This window comes from Mytilus edulis, chromosome 7 (genome assembly GCF_963676685.1).
Source record: "Mytilus edulis chromosome 7, xbMytEdul2.2, whole genome shotgun sequence".
Lineage (NCBI taxonomy): Eukaryota > Metazoa > Mollusca > Bivalvia > Mytilida > Mytilidae > Mytilus > Mytilus edulis.
This window is the reverse complement of record NC_092350.1, coordinates 57,249,106-57,265,511: the sequence shown is the minus strand read 5'-3', so window position 1 is coordinate 57,265,511 and position 16,406 is coordinate 57,249,106. Positions and strand designations below refer to the sequence as shown.

The following is a 16,406-nucleotide window of genomic DNA, read 5'->3' as shown; positions in this document are numbered from 1 at the left end:
CGAACAGGTTTAAGTCCACGAAAACTAAAATAAACATAATTAGGACAATGATAAAGTGCTATGTTAATTATGTTAAATTGAGGTAAACTCCCCTCGCCTAGAAAAAAACCGTAGAAATTCAGTTGATTATTTTAATAATTTTTACCTTAAAACAATTAAAAATTCTATATTTTCTATATCAACGGACTAAAATTAATGTCTAGGTTTGATATTCTGGTATGATGTGAACATATTTAAATTAAATAGCCTGTGTATCATTTTCCGAAATACTCACTTTATACTAAATAGAAGATATCCACGATTTAAAATCGTAACTTTCACAAAAGCAACAAAAAGGCTTCGGTTTCGAAAGTTAATAACAAAAAAAACTATATAGAAAATGTCCTGTTTAAACAAACTGTTGTGAAACATTTTCATGCACAAGATTGTCACCAATAAAGCTTCAATGAACCGTGGTAGGGAAAATGTCAATTGACGTCTCATATGATTTTTGTATTATATTTGTGAATCAAACATTGCCTAAAACGTGTTGGGTCCCCACATAGTCGCTGAGACATCTGAGCACGCTTTATCACTTTTGGACACGGTTAAAATGTGTTTGCAGTTTCGTTAAGTTTAGATTATCAAATGCACTGCTGGCTGATAAAATTCCATCAGAACTCAGAACGTTTTACATAAAATGTTATTATCGCTATTTTGTGCATTTTTCCTTTGATCTTTTTTGTGATAATTTTCCATATCATGCTACTTGCTTGAAATGGAAAATTATCGCGAGAAACTAAGGACGGACGTGGCGTTGCTAATGAAATTGACATGAACTTAACAACGTCGTCATAGGTAAAATAGCGATAAACAGATTAGCATTGGTCATCTCAAATCGATTGCTTTTCACATTTTGCATTACTGGTTTAAGCGAGAAAATCAATCTCGTTGAGATGATGATCAACGATTATCTATAAATATAGTGTGTGGATGGTGTTTTGACCACGAGAACAATCGACATTCCTCTTATGTTTTATTGTAAAAATTATCACGGTCGACAATAAGATACATTACTTGATATCGTGCATATGTCAAATATCGAAATAACGGTCCGTTTGATATATTTTTGAATAAGTCATGAAAAGAAGAAATGTATATCTGTTAGTTGGCTTTGTTTCGAAACCAGCAAAAAGAGTTCAGCTGTATGCAAATTCATTCTACAGAATAACATATACATACACCTGTATCAAATTGTAATATGACAACTGTATATATGTCCCGGACCATCTGAGTATTTGGACCATATGCGTACATGTATAATTATATGGTCCGACCGTACGCGTATATATGTATGAGTATATACTCGTATGGTTATTAATGGGCTGGACCGTATGAGTATTTTGACCATATAGGTATTTTTTTCAAATATGCATTACAAACGTTTCAATAATACAATAAACTTTATCTAAAAAAACAACGATGGTTACATGACAATGTATCAATTTAAAGGCTACGTTAAAATTGAATATCAATGCCAAAATTAATTGTCATCGCTTATTTCATTCTTGCATGTTGGCTTATGACGACATTTACTTCCACACGGTAACAAAACTTTTTCGCATTTGCATGTCATGGTTGTGCACAATCCTTTTCAGTTACACCTTGTGTTTGCAAGTGAAAAGATAGCCCTGCTTGCAGCTGCGTGCAGTAATGCCGAGGTTTTGGGTTATTCTGATGTGCATACGGTGTTAATGAAGGTCTAGATTTCAAATATCCTGCGTAATACGACTACAGTACACGATATTCACAAAACAACTTAAATAAAATATGTTCCTTGCCAGTGACTTCTTGTGTAACAGTTTATTGAGAAATTTTTGGAAGTTATCTTTTCAAGTCGACATATTGCTATTCACTCGTAATAACAAATCGGTAATGGACATCGGTATAATATGTATTTATTATAGTTTTGACTAGGTAGTAAAATTAACTTTGTGAAACTTATTTTTTATTCAGTTAATCTCTTTATCATTATATGATAATAAAATGACCTATATGATAGCGTATTTTTAAGGAACGGTGCTAAATCGGAAATCGAAATCTGAAACGGTTAAGCAAATAAATCACAATAGAAGTTGAAGTTCTCTCTTTAAGATAACACATACGAAAATGCACTTGCAGAATGTTGAACCATGTTGCACTTCATCAAGTGAAAACAGCAACATTTACAATTTCGCAATTTCTGCACCACCTTATGACGACGGTATATGTTACATAATGTTATAACCCTACAAGGTAAGGTAAATCCGTTTTGTTGTTTGTTTCGTGTTGCCCAATATATGATATCGAATGCTGTGTTTTATATACTATTGTGGTTTTTTTATTCGTTTATCGTCTTTGTATCATTCCAGTGTCAATGTGTTTTATATACTATTGTGGTTTTTTTATTCGTTTATCGTCTTTGTATCATTCCAGTGTCAATGTGTTTTATATACTATTGTGGTTTTTTTATTCGTTTATCGTCTTTGTATCATTCCAGTGTCAATGTGTCTTATATACTATTGTGGTTTTTTTATTCGTTTATCGTCTTTGTATCATTCCAGTGTCAATGTGTTTTATATACTATTGTGTTTTTTTGTTCGTTTATCGTCTTTGTATCATTCCAGTGTCTATGTGTTTTACATACTATTGTGTTTTTTTGTTCGTTTATTGTCTTTGTATCATTCCAGTGTCAATGTGTTTTATATACTATTGTGGTTTTTTTATTCGTTTATCGTCTTTGTATCATTCCAGTGTCAATGTGTTTTATATACTATTGTGTTTTTTTGTTCGTTTATCTTCTTTGTATCATTCCAGTGTCTATGTGTTTTATATACTATTGTGTTTTTTTGTTCGTTTATCTTCTTTGTATCATTCCAGTGTCTATGTGTTTTATATACTATTGTTTTTTTTGTTCGTTTATTGTCTTTGTATCATTCCAGTGTCTATGTGTTTTATATACTATTGTGGTTTTTTTGTTCGTTTATTGTCTTTGTATCATTCCAGTGTCTATGTGTTTTATATACTATTGTTTTTTTTGTTCGTTTATTGTCTTTGTATCATTCCAGTGTCTATGTGTTTTATATACTATTGTGTTTTTTTGTTCGTTTATCTTCTTTGTATCATTCCAGTGTCAATGTGTTTTATATACTATTGTGTTTTTTTGTTCGTTTATCTTCTTTGTATCATTCCAGTGTCTATGTGTTTTATATACTATTGTGGTTTTTTTGTTCGTTTATCGTCTTTGTATCATTCCAGTGTCTATGTGTTTTATATACTATTGTTTTTTTTGTTCGTTTATCGTCTTTGTATCATTCCAGTGTCTATGTGTTTTATATACTATTGTGTTTTTTTGTTCGTTTATCGTCTTTGTATCATTCCAGTGTCTATGTGTTTTACATACCATTCTGTTTTTTTGTTCGTTTATTGTCTTTGTATCATTCCAGTGTCTATGTGTTTTATATACTATTGTGTTTTTTTGTTCGTTTATCTTCTTTGTATCATTCCAGTGTCTATGTGTTTTATATACTATTGTTTTTTTGTTCGTTTATCGTCTTTGTATCATTCCAGTGTCTATGTGTTTTACATACTATTGTGTTTTTTTGTTCGTTTATTGTCTTTGTATCATTCCAGTGTCAATGTGTTTTATATACTATTGTGTTTTTTTGTTCGTTTATCTTCTTTGTATCATTCCAGTGTCTATGTGTTTTATATACTATTGTTTTTTTTGTTCGTTTATCTTCTTTGTATCATTCCAGTGTCTATGTGTTTTATATACTATTGTGTTTTTTTGTTCGTTTATCGTCTTTGTATCATTCCAGTGTCTATGTGTTTTACATACTATTGTGTTTTTTTGTTCGTTTATCTTCTTTGTATCATTCCAGTGTCAATGTGTTTTATATACTATTGTGTTTTTTTGTTCGTTTATCGTCTTTGTGTCATTCCAGTGTCTATGTGTTTTATATACTATTGTGTTTTTTTGTTCGTTTATCGTCTTTGTATCATTCCAGTGTCTATGTGTTTTACATACTATTGTGTTTTTTTGTTCGTTTATTGTCTTTGTATCATTCCAGTGTCAATGTGTTTTATATACTATTGTGTTTTTTTGTTCGTTTATCTTCTTTGTATCATTCCAGTGTCTATGTGTTTTATATACTATTGTTTTTTTTGTTCGTTTATTGTCTTTGTATCATTCCAGTGTCAATGTGTTTTATATACTATTGTGTTTTTTTGTTCGTTTATCTTCTTTGTATCATTCCAGTGTCTATGTGTTTTATATACTATTGTGTTTTTTTTATTCGTTTATCTTCTTTGTATCATTCCAGTGTCAATGTGTTTTATATACTATTGTTTTTTTTGTTCGTTTATCGTCTTTGTATCATTCCAGTGTCAATGTTTTTTATATACTATTGTTTTTTTTGTTCGTTTATTGTCTTTGTATCATTCCAGTGTCAATGTGTTTTTTATACTATTGTTTTTCTTGTTCGTTTATCGTCTTTATATCATTCCAATGTCAATGTGTTTTATATACTATTGTTTTTTTTGTTCGTTTATCGTCTTTGTGTCATTCCAGTGTCAATGTGTTTTATATACTATTGTGGTTTTTTTATTCGTTTATCGTCTTTGTATCATTCCAGTGTCAATGTGTTTTATATACTATTGTGGTTTTTTTATTCGTTTATCGTCTTTGTATCATTCCAGTGTCAATGTGTCTTATATACTATTGTGGTTTTTTTATTCGTTTATCGTCTTTGTATCATTCCAGTGTCAATGTGTTTTATATACTATTGTGTTTTTTTGTTCGTTTATCGTCTTTGTATCATTCCAGTGTCTATGTGTTTTACATACTATTGTGTTTTTTTGTTCGTTTATTGTCTTTGTATCATTCCAGTGTCAATGTGTTTTATATACTATTGTGGTTTTTTTATTCGTTTATCGTCTTTGTATCATTCCAGTGTCAATGTGTTTTATATACTATTGTGTTTTTTTGTTCGTTTATCTTCTTTGTATCATTCCAGTGTCTATGTGTTTTATATACTATTGTTTTTTTTGTTCGTTTATCGTCTTTGTATCATTCCAGTGTCTATGTGTTTTATATACTATTGTGTTTTTTTGTTCGTTTATCGTCTTTGTATCATTCCAGTGTCTATGTGTTTTACATACTATTGTGTTTTTTTATTCGTTTATCGTCTTTGTATCATTCCAGTGTCAATGTGTTTTATATACTATTGTGTTTTTTTGTTCGTTTATCTTCTTTGTATCATTCCAGTGTCTATGTGTTTTATATACTATTGTTTTTTTTGTTCGTTTATCGTCTTTGTATCATTCCAGTGTCTATGTGTTTTATATACTATTGTGTTTTTTTGTTCGTTTATCGTCTTTGTATCATTCCAGTGTCTATGTGTTTTACATACCATTCTGTTTTTTTGTTCGTTTATTGTCTTTGTATCATTCCAGTGTCTATGTGTTTTATATACTATTGTGTTTTTTTGTTCGTTTATCTTCTTTGTATCATTCCAGTGTCTATGTGTTTTATATACTATTGTTTTTTTTGTTCGTTTATCGTCTTTGTATCATTCCAGTGTCTATGTGTTTTACATACTATTGTGTTTTTTTGTTCGTTTATTGTCTTTGTATCATTCCAGTGTCAATGTGTTTTATATACTATTGTGTTTTTTTGTTCGTTTATCTTCTTTGTATCATTCCAGTGTCTATGTGTTTTATATACATGTACTATTGTTTTTTTTGTTCGTTTATCTTCTTTGTATCATTCCAGTGTCTATGTGTTTTACATACTATTGTGTTTTTTTGTTCGTTTATCGTCTTTGTATCATTCCAGTGTCTATGTGTTTTACATACTATTGTGTTTTTTTGTTCGTTTATTGTCTTTGTATCATTCCAGTGTCAATGTGTTTTATATACTATTGTGTTTTTTTGTTCGTTTATCTTCTTTGTATCATTCCAGTGTCTATGTGTTTTATATACATGTACTATTGTTTTTTTTGTTCGTTTATCTTCTTTGTATCATTCCAGTGTCTATGTGTTTTATATACTATTGTGTTTTTTTGTTCGTTTATCGTCTTTGTATCATTCCAGTGTCTATGTGTTTTACATACTATTGTGTTTTTTTGTTCGTTTATCTTCTTTGTATCATTCCAGTGTCAATGTGTTTTATATACTATTGTGTTTTTTTGTTCGTTTATCGTCTTTGTGTCATTCCAGTGTCTATGTGTTTTATATACTATTGTGTTTTTTTGTTCGTTTATCGTCTTTGTATCATTCCAGTGTCTATGTGTTTTACATACTATTGTGTTTTTTTGTTCGTTTATTGTCTTTGTATCATTCCAGTGTCAATGTGTTTTATATACTATTGTGTTTTTTTGTTCGTTTATCTTCTTTGTATCATTCCAGTGTCTATGTGTTTTATATACTATTGTTTTTTTTGTTCGTTTATTGTCTTTGTATCATTCCAGTGTCAATGTGTTTTATATACTATTGTGTTTTTTTGTTCGTTTATCTTCTTTGTATCATTCCAGTGTCTATGTGTTTTATATACTATTGTGTTTTTTTTATTCGTTTATCTTCTTTGTATCATTCCAGTGTCAATGTGTTTTATATACTATTGTTTTTTTTGTTCGTTTATCGTCTTTGTATCATTCCAGTGTCAATGTTTTTTATATACTATTGTTTTTTTGTTCGTTTATTGTCTTTGTATCATTCCAGTGTCAATGTGTTTTTTATACTATTGTTTTTCTTGTTCGTTTATCGTCTTTATATCATTCCAATGTCAATGTGTTTTATATACTATTGTTTTTTTTGTTCGTTTATCGTCTTTGTGTCATTCCAGTGTCAATGTGTTTTATATACTATTGTTTTTTTTTGTTCGTTTATCGTCTTTGTATCATTCCAGTGTCAATGTGTTTTATATACTATTGTTTTTTTTTGTTCGTGTATCGTCTTTGTATCATTCCAGTGTCTATGTGTTTTACATACTATTGTGTTTTTTTGTTCGTTTATTGTCTTTGTATCATTCCAGTGTCAATGTGTTTTATATACTATTGTTTTTTTTTGTTCGTGTATCGTCTCTGTATCATTCCAGTGTCAATGTGTTTTATACTTATGAGTTGGAATATCAGTTTATTATCGTTTGTCTCTCTTGTTATAAAGTATAACATGTATAAGTAAAAGAGGTTAAGAAACTACTTACGATATCATAATTGCGAGAAAGATATACAGTGATATTGTTTCTTGTTGTATGCAAATGAAACTCTGGCTTGTAATCAGCGAGTAAGTGCAAACGTTTTGCGAATACGTGATGTGTAAATTTTTTATAACTGGAAACGCCCATGTGATATTTATAGTAATGTATGTTTGTTGAATAGCATATTTTTATGTATAATATTCATTGATGAAAATTTGTTATTAAAAAAAAATCTTGTCGAATTGCTCATGTTCCTTTTCTATTAAAATACCTTTCACATGTTTTAATTACTGTTGACATTCTACACGAATCATTTTGATAAGATGCTTAGTGAATGATTCATGACAAAATACATTGTACCACATTATCAAACTAAACAAAAAATCCATATGAGACAGATGATTTGGACTGTTCTTTACGCAAAAACAAAGCAAATAGACAATTTAAAAAAAAAGTTGTTTTCCTATGTGCATGAGATTACACGAAACGACAGTTAACTTTTATCATATACCTCTTACTGGCATAAACCGATTACGACCAGTCTGATACATTTTGATAAAACATACATTACTATAAATATCACATGGGGGTTTCCAGTCGTACCTATTCAAAACAAAATAAATAGAGCGATATTGTTACATCCTGGAACAATTAATTATTTTTTTCATCTATTAATAATATTTGGACATGCTTTACATAGTAATGTATAGGTACAATCGTATGTTGTTAACACAAAATGATATAAAGAAGGAAGTTTACCTTTTAAGATTGATGGAGTAAACATAATAATGTGTCAGTCGTGTAAAGGACCATTAACCGAGAAAGGACGTCCAACACCACAGTTGGAACGTGCAATAAACTATATATTCGCAGATGCCTAAAGGTGATGTTACTTGGTAAGTTTGTGACAGTTTAAAATGGTTATGACCAACATAAAAGCAGCGTCTTTAAATGTGATAAGTTTTTTCAATTGTTGTAGTTTAATTTGTCTCAACTATGAATTTCAAACAACCGTATTTCTACCTGTTTGTTTCTGTTTCTACAGGATTAAATCCTTTTCAAAATAAAAAAAGAGGGTTGTCTCATAAGTTTACTAAGCAGGATCTACGCTACAATTGTTTGTCTAGAAGGTGCAAATTAGGTATTGCCGTAAAAAAAATGACTTGGCAGAAAATTATAAATTTTTTTAACAAGTAAGGATTTAAAGAATATATATATATATCAAATTCAAAGTGTTACTTTGAAATGTACCTTAATAGAAATTTTACATTTATCTAATTTAAAAGCAATTCATTCACTATATTGTTTTGTCCTCGAAATTGATTCAACTGTGCTGTAATCGATTGATCAATTGTTGGTTGCTTAACGTCCAGTTGCAAATATATCATGCATGTTCCAGACGATACAGTAATCGATACAAAACGTTGTAGAACACGAAATCATTCTCTTGCCATCTTACCTTTACTTCTCTGTTGCCTATCAGCTTGCTTTCAATATGAATTGTTTGAGAGAGAGACATCTGTATACAGCACGTTTGGTATCCCAGATAACCTGCCAAAAACCTAGTTGATATAATAAAGGTTAATTTGAATCACCATTCTGTTTTTAAAAACTGAAAATCTTTGGATCTTAAGATGGTACCAAACACCTTGACTTAAATTATGTCGGCTTGTTTATTTATCATAAGGTTTAGACAAAAGATTAACTTTCACTCTTTGACAAAAATATAGAGATTTCCAGAAATTTTAACCAAGCATTTCAAAATTTTGATTGGATATATAGCATTTTTTCAAGCACTAATTTTGATTATTGAGAATATTGTTGTTAACTAAACAATTGAACGTTATTTTAATGTTCAATTGAATTTTACATAGTTATCTCCCTGTAGTATTATGTACCACCTTAATGAAAACTTATTATCATAAAAAAATAAATAAATGAGACATGCATTTTTTTTAATTGTAATGTCCTGCAAGAAGAATGAAGGTTTCTATTTTTCAGTCGCAAGTTTGTTGTTGGTGTTTGTTGCAGGGAAACAAATTAGCAAGATTATTTGCACGATCTGATGCTGTAAAAGAGGGACGAAAGATACCAAAGGGACAGTCAAACTCATATATATAAAGCAAACTGACAACGCCATGGCTAAAAATGAAAAAGACAAACAGAAAAACAATAGTACACATGACACAACATAGAAAACTAAAGAATAAACAACACAAACCCCACCAAAAACTAGGGGTGATATCAGGTGCTCCGGAAGGGTAAGCAGATCCTGCTCCACATGCGGCACCCGTCGTGTTGCTTATGTGATTACAAATCCGGTCTTATTCGGTACGTTTAATGATAAAAATAGGTAAATGATAGGTTTTTTTCAGCTTATTTAAATTATGAAAGTATGCTGCACAATTACAAATATATGCGCATACATAATTGTGTTACTCGAAATATTTGATACATACACATGTATGTCTGTAACAGATGACTGAACAACTTTTATTTTCAATATGAAAGTTCTTAATTTTTGTGATTTGTTTGTTCTCTTTTACGCATTTCGTATTTTGTGTTTTGCAAATTTTTTATCTTTGAATGTTTTTATATATATTTATATAAACTTTCAAAGATTAATTACGATTAACAGCTTCACAAATCGTGAAGACATCTGCATATTTTGAAGACTATTTATAATCCTTGAGTTATTTTGGCCTTTGTATCATGAATGAATTTTTTATCACAATTTATCCAAAATATCATTGAATTCAATTATTATATTGATATTTTCTAATTTAAAGGACGGTAACTGCTACTGACTTTGCAATCTAAAATTGAAATGTTGTTGTATAGGCAAACTACAAACTTATATAATATTAGTTACATGGTGTGTTAGTGACCTAATACGGAATATACTGACCCCATATATATCGTATTAAGTTACTAGCACACCGTGTAACGAATTTATCTTACCGACTATCTTCACATGTGGTATTTTGACTAGCGGCATATTAAAGTGATCAAGTCTTCAATACTTAGTAGATTCTACTTCCATCTGTCTATGCAAAAAACAAATGCCAACAATTACATTTTTTAAAGCTTCAAATTCGTTTGGTGAATTTATTTCAATCGTTCATTACATATATCAATTTCTTCGTCTGTTTAATCCTTTTAGATTTCATTTTTGTTTGTTTGAAAGGGAAGTAACTCCTTTATGCTAAAAATACCAACTTCTTAACTTTAATTATGTTTTATGAACTTATTTCAACCTTTCATCATCAATTACTTCGTCTGTTGAATCAGATTTTTTTACAACACCGTGTTGTTTTTATGTTATTTATGTTGAAGCATCTGTATTCATTTGAAAGGGAAGTAACGCCTTACTAACCCCATATGGTTGCTAACCCTTTATGCTAACTAACCATGTATTGTTTAGGGCACCCTATACCCAATATACATAGTCACCACACGTAGTCCTTTAATCAATCATATCTATAGGAGGTAAGATAATACATGTTGTTATATGACCTATGCGATTACCGCTGTTACGATCATAAATAACTTTTGAAACTTCTTTACCAAATCTGAAATACAATTTCTAACATAGCTTGTTATACAGTTTTTTCAGGCTTCCGAAATATCTAACCAGTAATTTCTGCTATTCAAATTATTATCAATAACATTTGATCATTGAAAAAAAAGAGACACTGCTTAATCGCTAATAAAAAAGCTAGATGTAACAACATGATAGGCTGCAAAAAATGGCAGTGGTCATTGCCAACTCAGAATAATTTTCTCAATGGACTGTTTATTATCATTGTTGGCATTACAGCATTGTAGTCTGTTCGTTTTCACGATTTTTTATGTCTATAACATAAAGATTCCTACACTGCAACAAGTGTATTACGATAATTCTCCACTCGAGTCAGTTGAATTTTATTTTTTAAAGCGCGAGGCTTGCCAAGCCTTTTAAATAATTAAAATCGAACTGTCGAGAGTGGAGAAATATCGTAATACAGGTGTAAAAATTACAGAAAAGATAATTATCACGATACTGAAATATTATGATTTACTTTCAGTGAACATGTCAAATGACGAAATGATGGAGGATGAAGAACTGATCCACAATTAAGATCACATCTTACGTTGGGAGTAAAATGTACGAACCGTAATGTCCGATTATAACCAATCTTTTAAAAGTAGCTGATTTGTAATATGTTTTCATAAGCCTACCATTTTTAAGCACTGTTTCTCTTTCAATGAACATGATATTGATAGTCATTGCACATTTCTGTTGTACCTTCATCTTTTATAAGAGTCGAAAGATACAAAAGCGGTGCCCAAAACTCTAGTGTAAAACAATTAAAAGTGTCATGTCAACAAATGTGGTATGAGGTGCTCCGAACTAGTGATCGTGTTTCGAAGAACTGACAAAAGTTAAAGTAAGGAGCCCCCTTAAATAACAATTCTGTCGACTAATTACAATTGATAAGAAGCTTTTTCAAAGTTACATTTTAAACAAACATTGTTGATTCGTACTATGTTTTCATAAGGCTACTGACGAAAAGCCTGTATCACAGCTATATGCAAAATGACACAGTATCACTATTTCTCTTTCAATTGATATTGGTATTGACATTAATTTCAGAATGTGTTGTAACTTTATCTTAGAAAATGAGGCGAAAACCAACGGTCTAATCTATATAAACAAAACGAGAAACACGTATATATTACATAAACAAACGACAACTACTGTACATCAGATTCCTGACTTAGGACAGGTGCAAACATTTGCAGCGGGATGAAACGTTTCAATGGATCCAAACCTTCTCCCTTTTTCTGAAACAATAGCATAACATATATCTTATATAATATATATCTTATATAATTTCACATGTTCACTATTCATCTTTACATGATTACATAATATCAATATCACATTGAACAATGCAACGCTATATGTAGTTGTTTGATCAATTATTAGTACAGATTTATTGTGTATGCTAAATATCAAACATCCCACTTTTTTACAATATTTACTATTATGTGTTTGTTTGACTATCCTTCTGGTATATTTCGTCCCTCTTTTACAGTATATACCTCAATAGGAAGCCGAGATATTCGTATTAGCCATATACTATAAAAGAGATATAACTCTGTAAACCCAAAACCGGTTAGGCCCAGTGTGATAAATAGCCGTGAAAGGACGTACAACGACACGACAGGATTACAAAAAAACAATCGTTCAACAGATGTTAAATGTCATTAGCATGATTAGAGACAAAATCAAGTATAAAAGCTGGGAAAAGGTAAATAATTTTAGTAAGAAGTCTACATTACAGTAATAGTTACATTTGCTCGTGTAAGTTTATGTTAGTAATTTTAATTTAAAATGGAAGGACTATTTTGTAGGTTGAAAACGAAAAGAAAGCATGTGACATAACACAAGTACCTTGAACAGAATGTTAGCAGCATGTAAACTGTGCTACGTGACTACTCCTACTTGATCCTTTTATATACAGCACATATAAATTTTGAAACACGTGTTCCTAAGTGTCACCGATTAACGTGTCGTTTATTATTGTGTATTACTAACAGAACATTATTCAAAATCATATACCATAGACATGTATAGTTAAGATTAAAAGAGCACTTTGTAATGCTTATGTGAGGCTTTTTATGACTATCTTCCATTATATGTTATGTCTTCATTTTAAAAATCAAAATCTAGAAACATATAGAATAACGTCGCATAAATAACAAAATACGCTGACGTATATTGTATATGATATCATATTCAAATTGGTAGCCTGAAATTACAACAGAAAATGTGAATACAAAGCGAATGCTAAATCATATAGTATATATTGCCTCGTTGCTATGTAATAAGCGTATATATAAATTTTGATTAATTAAAACTTAAATAGCGCGGCAGTCTTTAGATAATCCTGTTCCGGAAAAAAAATTGTATAAATAGACGTAAACATTAATGTTGAAAGTATCTGAATTTCCACTTTTTTGTATCTGTCATTTCACACTACATTTCACTTGACGAAAAGGCAAATTTGACAGCGAGCATTGTGTACCAGTTACGGCGTAGAACGGTTATATAACAATACAATAACCAACTACAAAAATCGTGTTTTAAATCGTCATTTGCATTCCAAGGACAGAAACCTGTGATTCTTTAGAAAAAAATATGACCATGAGAACATTAAAAAATACAAAATGCGTATACCTTTGTATTGTCTTGTAGAGAAAAGATCAAAGACAAATGAAGTTAACCACTTATTTAGTCGCCTGTCTGTTGTTAGTGTTTGTTGAAGGTAAATAATTAGCAAGAGCCTTATTTGTTTATTTTCACAATGTATTGTGTAATAGTTATACAATTGAGAATGAAAATGGGAATGTGTCAAAGAGATAACAACTCGACCACAGAGCACAAAAACAACCGAAGGCCACCAATGTATATTCCAGCTTATCAAAATAACAAAATTACCTGTGATACAAAATAACAAATCAAATGTAAGATGCATATTGGTAACTTACTCGTTTAAACACACGATTTAATCACATGTCAAAAGAATAGGACCAAATATTCTTTAATTCATTATAGTAAGGATATTTAGAACTTTTGTGTTTGTATTAAGTTTTCTATCAGAGTTAGTAATGTCATTCAAAAGTTATGCATTTTTTTTGTTATTTTTTTTATAAACGTTTATTCATAGTGTGTCCTCTATAGAATCATTTCCCGCCAAATTTTCAATTGCTTCTATCTCAAAAACAAGCTCTCAGACCCTTCTTTTTTCTGCTTTCTGATATTCTTTATTCATAATGCTATATACTGGTCGTATCCTAGCTGTATTTAAGTATCGTTTTTTGTTGTTGTTAGAGCTACAATATTTTTTAACTTCTTTTATTCTAAAGAATACACAATATTTTATACCTTACTTGATAAAACAGCATATTTACGTAATGAAATATAAAAAGAAATGTGTGTAATTAAAAAAAAAATCATAATTATCCTGATTGAGAGTTATTTCCCGCATTTTTATTGGCTGATATTGCCCTTAAAATTTGAGGACAATTTTATAGTCCGTCTATTGGAATTATCTCCCTTACATCATTGACCTAATAAGAATTTTATTTTTAGTTGCTTTATAGTCTAATATATTTTTCATTTTTCACAGTTCTAGATTAAATATCTAAAATAGTTGGTTAGTATTGTCTCAATAGTTGAATTTGTAATATAAGAAAATCAGGATAAATTCGTTACACAGTGTGCACTTGTGCTAATACGGAATTTATCATATTGCCTCACCCGATATGAATTTTATTCACCCGTTAAATTATCGTAATTGGACAATTGCACATTGTGTACCTAATATAGTGTTTTTCAATTTTTTGTCACGATACTTAAATGTATTAAAAAAATATTACATTTCCAGCAAATATGGCAAAAGAAGAAACGATGTCGAATGATGGACTGGTCCACAAGTAAGTTGCATTCCAAATTGAAGAACTGTATTGTGTGACTGTAGTTTTTAGGAAGAATATGTTTATAATAGCAATAAAAAAAACCTATAATGAAAAATTATCCCACACACATAAAATACTAGTGACAAATGCGACATTGCAGTGTATATACGGTAGAGTCATTCTTACATAAAAAAAGAAAACTATTTTAGCAAAAACGTTATCTAAAAAAAATGATGAAAATATTTCGGTGGAGAAACACATATCCCTTGGATTTTATTAAGATCGATACGAAATGAAGCATTTTTACGCTGCGCTCACTTGACAATAGTGCCTTATTGTGACTCGCAGCTGATATTTTACAATAATCATATGGAGACAGCATAATAATCGATACGTATCAATTTATTTTACCAGTAAAGGCTCGTTGATTTGTTTACTAGGTGAACACCTAAAATAACTGTTATTGCTATTTGTATTTACAATTTATTTTTCAACCTGAATTCAACTTGTCATAGATTGTACAGATGTAAATAGCTCTGTAAAAAAACCGATACGTATCAATTCCTTTTACCAGTAAAGGCTCACTGATTTGTTTACTAGGTGCACACCTCAAAAAACTGTTATTGCTATATGTATTTACATTTTTTTTTTACTTAAACTTATATTTGTCATAGATTGTACAGATGTAAATAGCTCTATAAAAGCATGTATGATAATGTTTCTAATTATATTACAACACGTGTATTCTTGTAGACTTGTGAAGAGAGGTTTACCATTACCACCAGGACTAAAAAAATGGTGTAAGAATGAGGGAGAAAATTGCTGGGATTTTAGATGTTGTTCTGGTTTAAGCTGCGTTGACCTTACCTGCAAGTCATGTAATCAACTAAAATGCAAAAATACCCGTGATTGCTGTAATGATTCTAGCTGCATTTATGGAAACTGCAAGCCATGTAACCCGAGAACATGTAAAATAAACCGTGATTGCTGTATTGATTCAAGCTGCGTCTCCGGAAACTGCAAATCATGTAAACAAAGAACTTGTAAACGAAGTAATGACTGCTGTAAAGGATATAACTGTTCACACAAGAAATGCTTACAATCAAAGAATGATTAAACACGTACAAGGTATACGAATAAGGAAGCCTAATAAACAGCTACTAAATACTTACGTCTAAAATGTAAGTTGAGTATAAAATAAAATTCAGGTTAAACGAGATTGTGTTATTATTTCAGAGTTTTTGGTTCATTGTTTTTACATGTATTCACACCATTCCCCTTACACCATAGCCCCATACACCATCTACCATTGCACCATATGCCATAAACCATTACACCATACACGTTTTTTGGGGAAGTTTACACTATTAAAGGGAATTATGAGGAAGGAATAACGAATGTACGAAACCTCCAAGTAACTATGGACTTGTCGACGTGAGTAATGACAAATATTTGATATAATAAAAAAACATGACAAAAACAAAACAAATAGTAAAGAAGGTTAATTAGTTGGCATTAAAAGTTTGAAATGATAATATTTAAAAATAGGAGATCTGTTTTAATTTCAATGTTAAATCTACGCACTGGAGTCATATGCACAGGCGCATACATAACTGTTGGTCACAAAAATCTAAGAATAGGAGCAAATTCCATATCGTATAATGAGCTAAACAAGAACATTGCTTGCATACATATCAAAGAATGAAAACCATTAACTAAA

The 16,406-nt window shown here is 30.1% G+C and overlaps 1 protein-coding gene across 1 annotated transcript; it reads left to right on the top strand.

The window, feature by feature from the left end:
- Positions 1-12,544: 12,544 nt before the first annotated feature.
- Positions 12,545-15,903, top strand: LOC139481855 (keratin-associated protein 5-8-like). Its single transcript, XM_071265371.1, has 4 exons — positions 12,545-12,569; positions 13,464-13,533; positions 14,656-14,704; positions 15,440-15,903. The coding sequence occupies exons 2-4, from the start codon at positions 13,482-13,484 to the stop codon at positions 15,801-15,803; spliced, it is 465 nt and encodes a 154-aa protein (XP_071121472.1). The 5' UTR covers positions 12,545-12,569; positions 13,464-13,481; the 3' UTR covers positions 15,804-15,903.
- Positions 15,904-16,406: the final 503 nt, after the last annotated feature.

Excerpts from the sequence above, each read along its gene's own strand:
- LOC139481855 (XM_071265371.1), top strand. The coding sequence starts at position 13,482 with ATGAAGTTAACCACTTATTTAGTCGCCTGTCTGTTGTTAGTGTTTGTT. Across the intron at positions 13,534-14,655 it reads GTTGTTAGTGTTTGTTGAAG|CAAATATGGCAAAAGAAGAA; the intron begins GTAAATAATTAG and ends TTACATTTCCAG. Across the intron at positions 14,705-15,439 it reads AATGATGGACTGGTCCACAA|ACTTGTGAAGAGAGGTTTAC; the intron begins GTAAGTTGCATT and ends GTATTCTTGTAG.